Consider the following 18,833-nt stretch of genomic DNA (forward strand, 5'->3'; position numbering starts at 1 on the left):
TATGTTGTAATTATATTATCATCGATGATTAAATATTGTTTGTAAATGCTGAGCTTATTTCAAAAGAGAGTCGCACTTTCCCCCTTTTTCGGCTAACAGTGTCCCATCTGGCATGGTCTCATTCAAGCGATTGAAGGGTTGTAGCTAGTGGCTCCATCGTGATGTGAGGCAAGTACCGACTCTGTTACGGACGTTGCGCTTTTTGTTCATGTGATGATTTACTCGGGATCAGAGAGGAGTTTGGGAAGGGATAATAGGAGGGAACGATTCCCCTCAAACGGGAACGAATAAGAAAATGGCACTCAAATCTTGAAGATAGCCAAGTAACCACTAGTCTGCTAATACGTGAGTTTGTGCTTATAGTGCTATTATACTGCTAGTATAGGGCCTGTCAGCTGTATAATAGCACTAAAGTGCTATTTGGTTACTTGGATAGAAGCATATAAGCCCGCTACCACGTGATGAAGCGGTTAAAACAAAACTCTAGAAGGTTCATAAAATCAACTCAAATCAGGTAGGACCACCACCGTTAACCGAAAAGATGGTTGACGTTCTCCTGCCAGATTTTACGAGCTTCCTCAAAACCGTTCTGGGAGGCGAGCTTTAAAGCATCCAAATAGTGCTCAGTGAAAAGGCGTGCCGAGTCCCACTTTTCCAAGACAAATGCCTTGGCCGGTTCAGCGTCGGGAAGATCGAGTTTGAAATCGAATTTGGGGAGCTGGAAGGTGTTTTCTGGGAACCAATGACTGAGATCTACGAAAAGTAAGGTTCCTGTTTCGAAAATTGCAAGAGTCAGTACATGTTGAAAGATTGAGAAAACTGATTGTAGAATGTTTGGTACTTACCACCGCATACAAGGAAAGGCAGTAAAATCAGAAGGAAGCGCAAAAATTTCCTCCTGCGTTGTGGAACGTCACCGGAAGCGCTCTGGAGCAGCCAAGTGTCCATGAACAGCACGGATGAGATCAGGAGGTACACTTTCTTGAAGATACTCGTGACCAGCATATTGAAGAAGGAGTAAATTTTTGCGAAGAAACCTAGAATGAAACGAATTTCAGTTGAATCATACTGAATATACAGTCAGGTTTCCTATAAGACACATGGTTAGAATGCGTTATTAGAATCCGCGTTGTCGGAGACCCAGGGTTTCTGGAATTTCATCGTGTCTTATAGAAGTAAGAATACGCGTTAGAATGCATTTAATACAATACCCAACTGTTACTTCTTCAAATTTCACTCACCTCTCTCATCTTCAATCCTCGTGTAATACAAGTTGTGTTCCGACTGGTTGAATACCCTCGAAACCGAATGCGTCGCACTGTAGAACAGGTTCACAATGGACAGGAAAAAGCGACTCACAAACGAACGATGTTCGTCCACCTGTACATGCGAGGCGGATCTCTTACTGCGGTAACTTTGCGATGCTCGGGAAAGTTGTGATAGATCCAGCGTTTCCTCGCCGGAATCATAGGGGTCAGCCCGGGCGAAACTCCCTCCGGCCACTCCTGAGCTGGAATACTTGGACGCAGCATATCGCTGCCGAATGTACGACTCTTGGGTGGGATTTCGCTCAATCATCACGCTTATGCGCTCGGCATGCTTGGTCAGCCCTGGCCGGGACATGTTCGGCATGGCAATCATCCCCGGGGCAAGCTCGCGCCGGAACGGAGACAACTCCGAATAGGTGTAGTCTGTCTTGGGGAACTTGTTCCAGTACTCTCCGGCTTCTTTGTACTCTTTGTAGGCAACATGCTTCTGCAACTCCTCGGGAGTCAGTGTAATTTTCTTGGACACTTTGGAAGTGGCTTTGGGAGTGCTGGTCCGGAGAACAGCCTTTTGACTGTCTTCCAACGTTCGACTGATCTCACTCTGGCGGATTTCCTTTTTCGAGGGAGACGTCCGCGATGAGGAGGAAGCTGATGTGGTAACAGTGGTTACTGTTGTCTTTGTAACCGTAACGGATTTGTCCTTTGCTGGGTTGGAGGAGACTTCCTTGGTGGTGGCGGGTCTTTCAGGCGATACACCATCAGAAGAATAGTCTGACGTAACGGTGCGGGTTTTGCGGACGGAGCGGGAACCTCCCGAGGCGGAGGTTGACTTTTGCGAAGAGTTCAACTCTTCCTGGATTGTGCTGTAACGGGAGGAGATGTTGATAATTAATTGAAGGCCTAAGGACTGTGCATTTTATAAAGTGGGCAGCTTGTTTATGATAATCTTTTTCTCGTACTTTTTATCTTTCACTTGCTTATATCTTCCACTCCTAATCCATCATACTTAAACTATTCGTTCATAGCAATAGCAAGAGCTAGAACTTGGGACGGACCTGGTATAGTGGTTAGAACACACGCTTCTTACGCCGAATCCCATCCCCGAGATAGTCACTTATGACAAAAAGATTATATTGACTACTTTCTTCGGAAGGGTTGGTCCCGAGATGAACTAGCCCAGTGCTAAAAATCTCGTTAATAAAGATAAAAAAATAGCTAAAACTAGAAACGAACAAGAAACCGTTTTCCTACGCTTCAATTATTCCATTATTATAGCACGCCTTTCCTTACGCCTGATACATGAGCAGTCGGGATTATCACAGAAGGCCGAATTAAAGTTATAAATCTAAAGAATATAGGTAGCTTGGATATGAAAATAACAAGTCCATGCTTTGTTAAATGCAGTCATGTCAGTAAACAGTGCAAATCCAAGCATTTGCCCTGTATAATGCAAACAGAGGATGTTTTTCCATTTTTAGGTCCGACGAGCGACAGCGAGTTCGGACAGCAAGCGTTTGCCCGGTATAATGCCAACATAGTCTTTTACGCAACAAGCAGGAGAATAATTACTGAAATATAATAAGTGTTTAAGTGGTCATGAGAATACTAAGAATATTTTCACCGTACAGTGCCCGTTCGATTTTGACTCGGTTTGAATTCGGCAACACGGAAATCCATGTACTCAAAAAAGGATCATGGTCAGTCACAAGTTCTGTCAATCTCAATGTTTCTGTGGGCCTTCTTAAGGCTTACCATATTCAAAATAGGTAAATTTAATTCGTGGTCATTATTACGGTGATAAAAGTTTTAATAAAAACAGTTGTTATATGTTGGAACGGTTCAATTTAGGCATGTTGTCAAAATTGAACAGGCACTGTATACCCTTCCAGTTTTCGCGAGGTTTCTACACTTATGTTGTACAAAATACAACAGCGCGACTACTTAAGCTCCAATTATAGAATTTTATTAGGGTGTGTCAGCTGAGAATAGACCAGCTGACACACCCAAAAACATTAACCAATGTAATGTTACTTGTGCATCTTGTCCCGCCTTAGCCTACTGTAAAAATGTCCATAATATTGTAGAAACATTTGCTGAATGTGTGTGGCTTTCACTAAAATTTATTTTGAAATTTTGGCCTTTTGTGTTTTCAGCCTTTTGTGTTAGACCCGAGCAGTCTACTGACCAAAAGCAAGCATCTCTGCCATAAAAAAAACACCTTACCCCTATTCCTTCCCGCATGAACTGGCGTATATGCAGGGGTATATCCGGTCTACTATGCACCAGTTTCAAGGGAGCAGGATCCGTCATTGATTTTGCAATTTTCAAAAGCAGTTTTTTCGTTCAAAATCAAGAAAATGTACACGAAAATGTGTTCTATTATTAAAAAAAGCACAGTGAATATATTTTGAACTATAGTTTTAGTTTTGAAGAGATAAAATGCTTATGAAGTTTCGATGATGACGATGATTACGATGACGGATCCTTAAACGTTGAATGCAACATCAATTGCTCCCCTTCCTCACATTGGTTTGCATTCTGACGTTGCAAGCGCCATTGTTGCCTAAAATAAAAGATCACCAGCACTTACACACTGAGGGTGTCTGTTAGTCCCAAGCAGTCACCTGGTTGGTTCCTGGTGTAAGTGCAGCTGATCTGGCAATACTGGAGTAGCAACCGCGGGCGGTCAATCAAACTCAAGATCATATGAGTAGTAGTAGCCTCGTAACTTTTAATGGTATTGGGAAATATTTATAGATATTACTTAGCCAAGCGTTATTTTAATATGAAAATATTGCATTAAAATTCACTAGTCGGTAGTACAGTCAACTCTCCATAACTCGATATTGAAGGGACCATCGAGATAGGGAGGTGTCGACTTACAGAACACAAAATCAGTGCAACTACGATCCAAGGGACCATCGAGTTAGCCATGAAAACCAACTTTTGCTATGGTTCTCTAACTCGATATCGAGATACGGAATATCGTGTAAGGGAGAGTAACTATATTATTAATATACACTAAAATCTCAATTTACAGTATTTTTTACGTAATTTCAATTTACGTTACTTTTTTACGAATTTCGTAAATTGTGTTCAGACGATTAAATGGAAAATTATGTATTGGAATGATAGATTATGCGGAACAAATCTGATTTGTTAGCAACTCATGTTTTGCAGTTCAGCTCAGACGTGTTTAACTTTCATAGGTTATTATATTATAACACATCTCGCAGAACTTGTGATCTCGCCCTAAAACCCTACACCGAGTGTGTAGCTCCTTGTTTCCAAGCAAATGAATGAACCACGATGAAAACAATCACCACTGAGATAGAGGAGGATCTTCTCTTCATCATAGCTTAGTTGATTAACGTGTACCGTAAAGTGCCCTAATTCAGCGCATTACCTAATTCCACGCATTTCATACAGAATTATTTATATATGGAAATACACATTAATACTGCAGCAACTTTTAACGCCATTTAATGCTACTTTGATTTAGAATAAGTTTGAATCACAAATAAAAGCAAATAAATCAGTTTTTTGCGTCAGTGGAGGCCCGTCTAAGTAGACGCCATTTTTTCAATTTCCTTAGCGTCCGTGCTAGGACTGTAGGACACAAACAAACGTGATTTCTTTATTGAAAATGTTTTATTTTTTATGCAATATTCTATGGAACTACTTGCTACAGATATGTTTCATGATGCTTCTATGAAATCTTATCAAATATTTTGAAAAGTTACGCGAGAAATGTTTATCCTTATTTCATGTGATAGTCAAAAAATTATAAAAAAGTCTACGTTACGGCTCATACAAAACTTTACTTTTTTCATAAATACAAAAAGTGTTATGGAGGGGGGTAGGGGGTTGCAAATGTTCAATTTCAGCGTTACGTAATGAATGGATACTGCCTTATACAAAATTAATGTTAATTTGATTGTTTCGCGAGTGTGCGGAATTAGGCATTCTTCTGCGCGGAATATGGAAAAGCGTGTAAAAAAATGCGCGGAATTAGGCAATTTCAACGAGTGAACTGTTTCAAAAAAAAAATCTCAATTGTAACGTTTGAATACAGTCTAGTTTATATTTTTCCCATAATCTATATAAGATTTACTAGCGATTCACCCATAAAGCTTTTTTGTTGATGCAATACTAATTTTTATTTAAGCATTTGAAATGTTTTATTCGTTAACTGCGCTGGATTACGGCACTTTACGGTAAATCCATTCGTTTGCTCGGTAACAACAACCTACACTCTCGGTTACCAATGGTTTTTCGGGCGAGATCACAATTTATGCGATACATTATTGGTCACACCGTCAGAATACTTTGGAATATAGTCTCCAGGCCAAAATAGCCGTAGCGGTAAACGCGCAGCTATTCAGGATGACCGTGCTGAGGGTTTGAATTCCGCCGGTCGAGAATTTTTTCGTAAAGGAAGTTTTCTCGATTTCCAGAGCATACAGTATCTTCATACCTGCCACACGATATACACATGTAAAAATGATCAATTGGCAAAGAAAGCTCTTAGTTGTAAGTGCTCATAAGAGCACTAAGCTGAGAAGCAGGCTCTTCCCCAGTTGGGACGTAACGCCAGAACTAAGAAGAAGAAGATGATCTACAACCATGATCTATGAACCTTTGAAATCTTAACATGTGCAAAGAAGTGCAGAGTAATATGTTAATTTATTTTTGTTGTTGTATTGTTGTATCTTAAATGAAAAGATATGCTCTGAGTCATCCAAGAACTTCTTGGAATAAAGTCCTTTGAATCAACATATGTAATAAGTAATATAGGGGATGATTAATGTTGCAGTGCGTGCTCGTAGTAATTCAATAAAGTATGTTTCATGGAATCTGAATAGAATTCCTTTAGAACAATGTTTGTGGACAATCACGGTCATCCAAGAACTTCCTGAAACATAGGTCTTTAAATCAATGAACATAAGTTGTAATCAAAAACTATTAATGCATCACTGGTTACACTTATAGATCCTGAGGCCTATATTCGATGGAGTCTTTGAAGGACCAAGAACATCCGTACAAATTAATGCAATGCTCTGTTTAGTTATACAAAGGGTTAAGAGTCTAAGCCATTTTTAAAAACCATCGATATACAACTGCTCAGGTTTGTAATCCTAAGGCATATATTTCATTGAGTTCCCTAGGGTCTGTGCCATATTGAAAAGCATCACAAAATTGCTTACTGCACTAACCAGTTGATTAAAGGCCTTCTGAAATCTCCATTTACTCATGTACACACGGTGCTCCCCTGACCGTTATTATCAGAAAAAAATCTCTATCAAATCTGTGCTCACCAGTCGATTTCTATAGCCAAGCTGCATGTCTGGGCAAAATTTTAAAAAAATCGTAGGGCCCGTTTTGGAGTTAGGCCCTTTTGAATGAAGAAATCCGAGATATTCAAACGAGTTTTCATTGGCCGTGATTATCAGGATAGATATAATGTTAAAATTTGAATCAAAGTTGGATTATATGGTTATTTGTAAATTCTGGGGAGAGTTTTGAATGAGAAGATAGACGAAATTTGGAGTTACGTCCTTTTGGAAGTGTAACCATTGAAAGCACTAATTTCCAATACATTAATTAGGTATTCTTATACCTTGAGCATGTTCAAATGTTTCCAATGGCACATTGCACTTATATGCCGCCAAAGTATTTCACATTCAATTGGTTTTCCATAGGCTCAAGTGTTTTAAGGCATTACGGAGCTAATTTCATCATGTAACCAAATTAGTTTTTGTAGCACAATATTCTGGATAGCTTGGTGAATCCATGTACTCACGATTCAGTTTATTTTACATGCAATTATTGTTACCTGTTGTATATCGAAGCGATACGTCAAGCGATCGAAGTATACGTCAAGGAATACTTTACGAGTTAAGTTTTCGATTATAGATAGCAGTGTACACACTTAAATTATTTTACGGATTCCTGTGAAATCTCAACAGCTGAACAGTTCGGTGGAATAAATTAACGGAGTACGTTGAATTTTACAGTATTCGGTAAAAAATCACCGTAATCCGTTAAATTCCGACGAAATACGGTGTTTTATTTCACCGAACTGTTCAGCTGTTGAGATTACGGTGAAATTCACCGTAATGTGTTTAGTGTGTATGGAATAAAATAAAATTAACAACGTAGAAAGCAGCGATACAAAATGGAAGAAAACAATGCAAAGTTTAGAACATCCGTTATTATTTTGTTTAATGGAGTTCAAAATTGTAGCATTTACAGAGCTTAAATGTTTGTCTTTGTCAATTTGGAAAACTTTGTGAGGCTCCCAAAGTATGCTTTTTTTCGTTCGTGATGAGTCATACCAGCTCTTTACTTCACAAGCACAGTCTGCGATCGAAAACAAATAAAAGTGTACATGGAAATCTTTAGCTTGTGTAGGATTGAAACCATATTCTGGTATATAGTCCAGCAGGTTATCAACAGGGCCACAGAACAATTTACGATTTTCCGGTAATCATAACTGGAGTTTACGTAAAATCCATGAACAACTCTGTTATAACCATATTTTATATATCTTTTTAAAATTATACCCCTTGACTTTGAATTCCATTACCCCGAATACTCGCGGACCATCTTCGCAAGTTTTAGTTTCTAGAATGGCATTACTTCGCATTCCATTATCACGGGACAATGTCATACAAGGTAATTATATATACGGGACAATAGCATTCAGTGTAATAGTGCGTTCAGAGTGATGACACTCGGGTTAATGAAATTCGGAGTGAAGGTATAGAATCTTCTCAAGAGAGTTTGATTTTCAAGGAGACATAACATAAAGCTCTGAAAGTGTTATGATTTTAAATTCAACAAAACCAAATAGTAACGAATGTTTCTTACTTTTCTTAAGCATATTTCAAGTACTGAGGCTTTGTTTCACAACATACCATGAGAATGGACTGTTTGACTTATACAATTCTTTCACTATTGTATTTATACAGAGCTCTTACGTGTTTGTGAAATCGAAAAGACCGAGAAACCCAATGGTAAAATTGTAGATTTTTAAAAAATATAAATGCAGTAATGTATGCTACAACTGATCACAAAACTATTGACAGTGGTCTAGAGTTCTATTAGGTCCGTCACACTCGGCCTCAGATTGGGTACCACTTCTAGTACTGCATTTGGTCCCTCGGTAGTGCAAAAGATACCCAAGTTTGACAGATCGCAGTACACTTTTCACGGCATTCTAGATTACCTTATGAGCCATAAAATTTTGGGCAACTACAAGGGACATGGGACATATCGTGTGGCAGATACGAACATATTCTTTGCCCAGGGAAGTCAAGGAAATTTTCATTACGAAAAGGTTCTGGACCGACCGGGAATTGAACCTAATCACCTCCAGCATGGCTTTATTTTGTAGTCGCGGACTCTAACCACTCGGTTAGGGAAGGCCCAAGGTAGCTAGTTGAGCCATGACAATATTTTATGAATAATAATGACACGAAAATTGCTCCGTAATGCCTTACAGCGCTTGAGCCTTTGAAAAAATAATCAATTGTGAAATACTTTGGCGACATATAAGTGCAATGTTGCATTGAAAACATTTGAACATGCTTAACGGAATGCCTGCCTAAAAGAATACCTAATTAATCTATTGGAAATTAGTGCTTTCAATGGTTACACTTCCAAAAGGACGTAACTCCAAATTTCGTCTATCCTCTAATTCAAAACTACTCTCAGTAGCTACAAATAACTATATAAACCAACTTTGATTCAAATTTTAATGTTATATCTATTCTGATAATCACGGCCAATAAAAACTCGTTTAAATATCTCAGATTTTATTAGAATAAGTGGACTTACATATTCAAAAGGGCGTAACTTCAAAACGGGCCCTACGATTTTTTTTTTTTTTATTTTGCCCAGACATGCAGCTTGGCTATAGAAATCGACTGATGAGCACAGATTTGATGGAGATTTTTTTCTGATAATAACGGTCAGGGGAGCACCGTGCGTACAATTATATGCCGAAACTCAAAGGAATTCTTGAAAAACCATAACTTACACACATTTAGACCTAATTAACCCTCTAATACCCAAAATTTTATTTTCGATTTAAGTATTATTTTTCGTTATCTAAATTCGTTCTAAACACGTTTTGGGCAATTATTTATTTTTATTTGCAAATTTTTAAATTTTGGTTTTTGATTTTTATAATGTTTATTTTTGAACATCCCTAGCTTTTTTCATTTTTTCTTGAAGCGTTTTCTAGTTGTTGATTTTTGGCAATAATAAAAATTTAAATTTTTACGGTGCTTTTAAAAACATTAATTTTTTAATTTTTTTTCGGAGCGTATTTTATTTTCCGTGTAACTAACAGAAAAACAGGTTTGAAATTATATTAATTCCACCAGGCTCTTCTTTTGTGATAGGTTGGTCGTAGAAAAATGTAAAAGGTACGATGTTTTATATTACACGTTAAATGAACCCCAGGCATTTGTAGGTTATATAAGAATGCAATTTTTCAAATATTTTTTAAAAATACAAAAAAGTTTCAAAAGTCATAAAAAACTTTTCTTATATGCGTGTTATGAGTCAAGGTATAAGCCAAAAATAAAATCATTTTGATTTCCGAGCTACGAAAAAATACACAAAATTCCAAAGTGTACCCCGTCTAAAGGCGGGGTTGGGTATTAGAGGGTTAAGAACCAAATAAATCAATAATATGTTAAGGATGCTGAAAGAGCATAACTTCTGGAAATAATAAAAACTAATGTCTTACCAGTAGACTCCGAATGACAAAACCTCGTTTTACGAACTAAACTCTCTCGTTTTACGCACTGATTCAATTTACGAACCCTCGTTTTAGTTCATAAATAAGAAAGTACTAAACATATTATTTTGAATAACCCCTGGACACCTGAAGGAATTGGAGCAACCCCTGGGGGTCAATGTGGATGCATTCTATATAAAAATACCTGGAAACATAACTGGAGAAATTAACTTATGCAAATTTGTAGAACTTCCTGGACAATTCCCTCTAAACGAATGCTTTAAAAAACTGTGGAAGGATTCGTTGTGAATTTTCTGGAAAGAACTCCTGAAGGAGTCGTTGCAAGATTTCCTAGTAACAACAGGGGAAATCAGTGGAAGAACTAGTCGAAACATATCCGGAGAAAACCTTGAGAAAGTCTATTGGAAATTTGTTCTTGCTTAAATACCTCTGTAAGTCGATACCTCTCGAACTCGATGTTCCCTAACTCGATGCTATCTGTTTCAGTTTCCCATGTGAGTTTACCTCTCTAACTCGATATTTTCATGAAAAGTTCCAAATGAAAATAAATTTCATGAATTTGAATATTATGATTAAATTGATAGTAAAATTAAGATTTGCTGCCCATTTCAGGGCGATAAAATTTTTAATTTTTGCAGGCCTTTAAAAAAGCACCACGGAGGTAAACGTAATAATTGTATTGTATTATATTCACGGTATAATTACTATTTTGTTAAAATTTTGTTAAAATAATGATAAATTTAAAATTTGGAAAATACGTGTTCTATATCTCGATAACTCCTTAACTCGATAGTCCCTTCAATATCCAGATAGGGAGAGTTGACTGTATTACTGTATGCATTTCAATGTTTTTCGCATGAAATTTCATCGGAAATTATTTCAGGTATTTGCCCAAAGATCCAGATATAACTCCAAACATTTCTTCAGGTTAGATAGATGGATACATATTTTAATTTGAGAGATTTGTATTCTTCAGGAGTTCATTTAGTGATTATTACTCATTTTAAGAATCTTCCTAAGGAATTCCTCCACCAATTTGTTATCGATATCTCAAAATGTAATCTGGATTTTTTCAAAAAATAACCACAGAAATTCTATCGAGAATTACTAGATATATAATTTCAGATATTATTCGAGAAAGCCTTTAGTTCTCAGGGATTTTTCCGGTGATTCTCCCAACGGTTCTCCTAGAACATCATCCAATGCTCCCGTTTCAAACATGTTGGAATATTCAACCAGAAACTTCTCCAGAGATTTCTCAGGATTTCCTGCAGAATTGTCCTTCAGAATTTCTTTCAGATTTTGACTAGGAATTTCTTTAAGGATATTTTCAGGAATTATTCCAAAGATTGTTCCTAAGATTTCTTCGAAAATTCCTCCAGTTGCTCTAAGAAATTTCAAAGATTTGTCCAAGCATACTTCAAGGAGTTTTTTTTGACGAATTTCTAAAGAAAATCTTAGAGTAACCTCTGATAAAACTATGTAAGTTCTTAAGTCATTCTGATAAACAAGGATTTCTAGAGGAACCCTTGACAAAATTTGTTGATTTTCTAGATTAATTGCTAAGATAATTGGAAAAAAATCAATTTTGAATCCCAGTTAAGAAACTCTTTCAAAAAACCTCCAAGAAATTGTGTAGGAATGATCGGAGGGTTTCTTGGAAATATAGCTGTACCTAGTACTAACTGGTGTGGAATCTTAAATTAACGTTTGAATGGAAATTTTTTTCGACAAATTCATTGAGAAATTTTTGGAAGAACTGCAGTAATTCCAAGGAAAAAAAATCTAGAAACACAGATCAAATTTAAAATGTTCCTAATACATTTACTCGAATAACCACTAGAGAATTTGTTGTAAAAATTCTTAGGAGTGAATGTGGACAAAATGGTAAGTGAAAAAATATCGCGAGGAAACTTTTTCTATAGAAATATGTTAAGAAATTCTTTAAGAATTAGTTGTATAGTCTAGTAACAGTTTCTGAATGTTTCTTGAGACCCTGTAGAATTTTGCATCAGAATTCACTGCAAGCAAGATAAGGAAAAGAGATCCTTTTCAGAGACCATTTTGGTTAAAATAGGAACCTTAGAGACTTTTCATCAAAAATAGAGACCAAGTCTCTAGAGAGAAACCTGCTACCAGTCTTTGATATGTGAATCCTCTACCTATCAAATATACCTAGATATATTTGATGTTTTGATCAGTCGATGAAACTTACCCGAAAAGATCCTCACTGAATAGCTCAAGTAGCATTTTGATAGCGAGGCACCAGATTTTTTTCTTTTTTTTTCGAAGAGTTTTTTGGCAAATAGTAGCTATCTCTGGAATTTGACGCAACAATCCATTGTAGTGAACATATTCTACCATGAGCTGCCTTAAAATATTTTCCCTGATTGTAATTCCCTGAGAATTTCAGGTTTTTTTTCCAGATTGAATAAAATTCCCTGAAAATTCCAGGTTTTCAGGTAGTAGACACCCTGTCAAATACCAGGACGTAGAAGCGTTGGGAGTGCTCAAGGGTTTCCTGGCGCAAATTCTGAAGAAATTCGTATAGGCTTCCTTTGTAACATCACTGGAAGAATTAATGGGAGATTTGGTGGTGGGATCACCAGAAGAATTTCTGCATGGATCTGTGGAGGAGTATCTGAAAGTATTTCAGAACAAATTCATGTAGAAATGACTACCTATAATAATTCCGGAAGATTGAATTGCAAACAGCAAAATTAGACCTTATTTCAAAAATAGAGATTTTTAAGAGATTTGCATTACAAAAAAAAGACCAAGTCTCCAAAAAGAGACCTACTACCATCTCTGCGATTTCATTGAAAATTAAAAAGATATAACACGCACAAGGGGTCCATTTTATAAAATGAACAATCCCTAATTTTTGACCATACAAACTTACGTAACGTTTGGAGGTTTCTGGACCTTTTCCGGTTTTGGCGCTTCCCCGCCATTCAAGTCACGTTCGACGCTGACGCGCAGATTCAGCGGGGTTCTCGACCGGGAGCGGGTGGCCCGCACTTCCGGTGGCCCTTCCTTCGCTTCGGATTCCATTGGCGGCGGCGCGTTTGTCTTGTTGTTTGGAAAAGCGAGTGTCACTGTCGATGGTGTTGGATGGATGGTGAGCCGCGATCTAATACATCTGTGATGGAAGGTTTATGAAATCTGAAAGAAGCATAAGAGAAAAAAAAAACGAGAAAGATAAATAAACTGAGAAAACGCTGTGTTCGGCAAACGATGTGCTCGGAATGCGCTTATCTCATTGCGGCGAAAGGTTTGATCCACAACTTTTGCTTAGTAAGAGATATATTACGATTTGTTTTTCCATAGCTGCATTGTGGTTTGGACATGTTTTTAGGTTAACCATTAAAGATAGGAAACATTGTTAAACATGATTATACTGTTTCCAAAACTAATAGTAAGTACCACGCTTCATTGGCAAACCTCGCTTGCAGTTTACTGCCCGAGCGAGGTGATAAAAGCGGTGGATGTGATTGCTACCGCTCTTGAGATAATAATATGTATTGTAATTCGCGAAACAATCAACATGATTGGATCGTGTAGAAATTATTCGCCAATTGGATCCATTGCATTGTTTAATGTGTCACTTTTTCATGAAATTTTCACCAGGTTGGGAAATGTATAATACATTAATTGTTCTTGGTGTGCAATCTCTCAAAATATATGATATTTTTTGCAACAGATTCTGGCACAGAATCGAAATAATGTTTTTGAGCCATCAAGTTATTTCGAACCACCCTAGCACGTACACCATCCGACAGGTTCAAGTCTTGGGGAAGATCAGCTTTCAACATAAAAACTGAGCACCATCGTGATGTAAAAATAGGTGTGAGTTATGATGATGATGCAGCGAATGCTGTACATAACTTAGCGTGAGCGTGACACGAATCTTCAACATTGCCCGAAAAAAAAGCGTCAATAAGGGAAACCTTGGGAGAGACGCACCTTGTTTACACCGGTGTTGAAACCTGACTGCCTAAACAAATCTTCTGCTGCCAACCACCATTACATGAATAACCAAAAAACAAACAATCACGGTGATGTGAGATATTTATCTCCTCTCATCTCTATTTGTCAGCTAAAGATTCAATTTAAGTGCGAGGAAGTTTCCTACGCAAATTGATAACGGTATTATAATAAATTAAATTCAGTGATTCCAACCGACAACGACCCTGGTCACAAATCTCACGTGCTCGACTCGAGAGCCGATATTTAATCTGGTGAATCAAATGATTGGCTGCTGCAAGCTGGTCGTTCTCGGCATCATGCGTTGACGCTTGGCGGCATGGAGCAAAGCGATTCGCATCTATTTATTGCATACCCGGGTAGAGGAGAATAGCAAAAGAATAACAAAATTTACTATTAAAATAGAATGTTCGAATAGCAAAATTTGTTCTTTGTTTGTTTGAAATAAGAGATAAAATAACAAAAATAATAACTAAGTTTGTATGGCATAAAAACTAAATAATAACATATTTTGCCATTGTATTTTTTTTTTTTTTTCGGTAGCGATAGGGGTAGTACTGGCACTCTTGATCTGCCCTAAGCTCCTTCCCAGCATTTGCTTTTATAAGCCTCTATTGCGTTCATCACACAGACGTTCCTAAGCAATGTTGCTCAAATGGTCACTGTGTACGCTAGCAGCAATCAGCCCTTGCCGTAGTTTTGCAGTGTAGTACTAGAACTTCAAAATACTATCAAACTATGATAAGGCCTGAAATGCTACTAGAGTGGTTAAAGTGAAGAACGAAATAGTTTTATTAAAAGGTCCTCATTCCCCATTTCATTTCATCACTCAATATCGTCACTTTTATTTTCGACACTATCACGTATATCACCGATTATCACTCATAAACATTCGTAATACACTTCAGATATACTTTCTATTATATCACTTTTCACATCACACCATTTTCATATAAATCTGTTAGCATTACCATCTGTTAGCATTACTAAGTAATTTAAAAATATTCAATTTAAATGTATCATTATTTTTGTTGCTGTAGAGTCATTACTATTCAAACTACGATTTAGCACTATGATCAAGAAAGTTACATTAAAAAAAATCAATTCGATCCATTCTTCTGCACTCGCTGTCATTATGTATTAATACTTTTATCATGTACGTTTGAAGAACTAGGCAATTGAGTTTATATTCAGAAAAATGATTGCACAATGTATTATGGCCATTATTAAATTAGTAGAGTTCACATCATTATTATTATATTTTTAACAAAACTATCAGAATCACTTCACCTTAATTTTCAAATTTTCATCACTATAGATTTAATTATAAAATCACTATTAGCACCTTCACAATCACTAAATTTATATGTTGCATTATAAAACGATTGATCACACGTTGGCTTCGAAACTTAACCACCATTGCTGATTAGTACAAAGGATGCTACAGCTCGTGTAAACGAATTGAAACATCAAACAACCAGCACTGGTTTATAAGTAACTAATGAGCCCTGGCGGTCCCTCCGTTCGAAGAGGACCTGATAATATGCCGAAACATATTAACAGATCCTCCGCCTGAATGCAGCCGTTTCATGATAAATCATGAACCGTTGGAGGTGTGCCAAAGTATTGGGAAGGTGATATGTTTCACAGACGGGTATTATTATGGTGCACCTTCTACTTTGGCACCGTCAAACCCTGTGATCGTGGCCAGGGAATAACATATTTTGCCATTGTAATAACAAAATAATAGCAAAAATATAGGCAACTGTAAATAACAAAATATGTTATAATTTAGATATTGATAACAAAATAATAACTAAATAAGCTATTCACAAGTAGATCAATATAATGGTAATTTAAGTTCTTTGACTTTAATATCTTAATTTAGCATGATTGAAAAATGAACTTTTTGCTTTCCTGCTAAAAAACTCTTGCTTTTTTAATCTTCAATGAATATCATACGAATAGTAAAATGAGCTATTATGGTAAAATTTGATATTGGTTTGTTCTCATGAATTATTTAAATAAAGTTTTGAAATATCAAAATAATGACATATTTTACTGTGATGGCGATATTTGTTATTCTTTAGATATTTATTGTTTTCTAGTATTTTTTGCACAAATAACAAATTTTACCATGATAGTATATTTTGTTATTGATTAGTTATTACATGACTTTCAAGAATAACATATCAATGATAAATTTTGCTATGATTGTATGTTTTGCTATTGATGAGATATTTAATGTCATATATTAATAACATAATAATGGTTAAAGTATATATGAATGCAAAATTTGTTCTTATTTTACCATTATTTTGTTATTCACCTCTACCCGGGATACTGCCTGTTGCCTCCTACAAAGTGGAGAGCATGTGGGGGCCAACGTGCCTATAGTGCAGTGTAACATGATTTGTTCAGAAATGCGCAAGAGGTTGTTGCAAAAGCGCGAGCAGCCTGGATTAGTTATAAGAGGCTACAAGCTATAGGGGAAATAGAGTAAGAAGATCCACATAGAAAAACTACGATGCGAGCGATTCTAGCGACCTAAGTAACAATAAAAGATTTGTTTCTCTCTCGTTCTCTTTTGTTTATAACAATGAACTACTGAAGCTTTTGGAAAATTTTGCATCTTGTGCATAAATAACTATTTTCTCCACACCGCACTTTCGATTGTAGATCACATTCAGGAGTCCTTCCAAAATTGAGCTTATTTCAATGAAAACTGAAACTGCACAAGCCCTTCATAGTTTGTATGGGAATTACTATTGGAAAATCAAATTTTTGACTATTTTCTATCTATCTCCCTTTCATTCTGCTGTGAATTTTGACACTAACTGTCACTTCGACTGGGTTGAAGCGAATTGACAAATAGCATAAAAATGCTTGCAGAATGAAAGAGAAGCAGGTAGAAATAGTCATAAATTACTAAAATTTAGTAATTATGTGATTTACATCCTATTATGCGTACATAATAAGTGTATCGTTAAGGCCCAAGTAAAATGGTACAAATGTTAAAACTTAAAGAGCAGTTTTACACCTCCATAATGGCAAATCGAGAAAAACAGCTATTTTATTTGGCAAATAAAACGACTGTGTTTTTATTTTTTTCGATTTGCGAAATTGCATTTTGAAAACTGCTTTTTTCAATGTTGACATTTGCTCCATTTTCATTTGGGCCTCAAATCTCGCATTACTTGTGATCTCGCCCTAAAAGCGATTGGTAACCGAGTAGACGAATGGATTTACACGTTATTTAACAATGCCACGATGAAGAGCAGATCCTCTTCTATCTCCCAGTAGTGATTTTTTTTTCCTGTGTTGGGTGTATAATCACTGCGACCATTTGTTTGATCTATTGTGATACACCACCCATTTTAATGTATAACCGTATTCAAGGTGATAGATTACTATGATTAGTTATCCTCAACTCATGATTTCGGTATTTTCAAAATGGGGAATAATATGTCGTATAAACCGAACTACTTTGAATGGAGCTAAGGACCATATATCAGAGGGCTGTGGAAACCCTTGATCAAGATACTTTAATCTCACAGCAAAAAGTGCAACGCAGTTACACAGAAGGTGTTCAGAGGTTTCTGTTTCCTCACTACAAAAGCGACAAACATCATCTTCAATTCTTTTGATCAGTCGTAAATGATATTTTAACTAAACAATGTCCTGTAATTAGTCCTGTGTATGCACACAGGTCTTTTTTTGACAGGGCAAGAAGTTTTTGTGTATTTGATTTATTGGGTGTTATAAACTTTTTAGATTGGCGGGCTTCAACAGTTTTATTCCAATTGGTATTTACCATGGATTTTTCCCAGTTCCTGAGCTCCATTTTAATGGAGCATGGTGAGACTCCACAGAAAGGCTCTGGCCCTTGTAATTGTTGAGATGATCCAACTCTTGCCAGCTCATCTGCTTTTTCATTTCCTTCTATTCCCTGATGCCCAGGCACCCAGTAAAGAACTATAGTATTATTTACCGATAATTTTTGAAGTAAGAGAGTACATTCCCAAACCAACTTTGAAGTACATGTGTATGATTTCAAAGCAGCGAGCGCTGCTTGGCTATCAGAAAAAATGCATATGTTGGAATGCTTGTATTTTCTTTTTAAGCAAATAGAAGCACATTCTAGTATAGCTTGTATTTCAGCCTGGAAGACGGTTGGCCATCTACCCATTGAGACTGATAAACATACACCGGGACCAGTAACACCAGCTCCCACTTGATCGTTTTGTTTGGAACCATCAGTATAGAAGACTATTGAACCTGAGCGAATTTGTGGTCCTCCCACATCCCAGACAGAGCGATCCGGCTCTACTACATTGTACCTACGATCAAAATTAAATGTCGTTTCCATCCAGTCATTGTTTGACTGTAACTAATGGATTAATTAGAACTTTTTTCAAAATTTCCAAATGACCTTTTATGTCACCATCATAAAAAACCGTAGTTCGTTTAAGCCGTAGTGCGGCTTTTCCAGCTTCTAGTTGAACGAATTGATACAGAGGGAGTAGATTAAGCATTGCATCTAGTGCTTTTGTAGGTGTGCTGCGCATTGCGCCTGTTATGGATATAGTAGCCAGCCTTTGTATTTTTTCTAATTTTTTTATTGCACACTTTTCCATAGTCTTCGGCCACCATACTAATGAAGCATACGTAATTCTGGGTCTCACAATTGCCATGTATATCCAGTGGATCATAGCTGGCCGCAATCCCCATTTATTTCCAAAAGTTCTTTTACTTATCCATAGTGCATTTGCTGCCTTATCGAGTATGTTACTTAGATGTAGACT

General features: G+C 36.7%; 1 protein-coding gene across 4 annotated transcripts in view; it reads right to left on the bottom strand.

Moving 5' to 3' along the window:
• The window catches only part of LOC5569218, an 85,558-nt gene that overhangs the window by 43,055 nt on the left and 23,670 nt on the right, over positions 1–18,833 (bottom strand). For all 4 annotated transcript variants that reach the window (XM_021840911.1, XM_021840908.1, XM_021840909.1 and 1 more), the window contains exons 2-4: positions 12,944–13,206; positions 1,242–2,131; positions 846–1,037 (exon numbers count right to left, since the gene is read on the bottom strand). In XM_021840911.1, the coding sequence (XP_021696603.1) occupies positions 846–1,037; positions 1,242–2,131; positions 12,944–13,095 (1,234 nt within the window). In that variant the 5' untranslated portion in view covers positions 13,096–13,206. The remainder of the gene's footprint in view (positions 1–845; positions 1,038–1,241; positions 2,132–12,943; positions 13,207–18,833) is intronic.

Source organism: Aedes aegypti, chromosome 2 (genome assembly GCF_002204515.2).
Source record: "Aedes aegypti strain LVP_AGWG chromosome 2, AaegL5.0 Primary Assembly, whole genome shotgun sequence".
NCBI classification, from domain to species: Eukaryota; Metazoa; Arthropoda; class Insecta; order Diptera; family Culicidae; genus Aedes; species Aedes aegypti.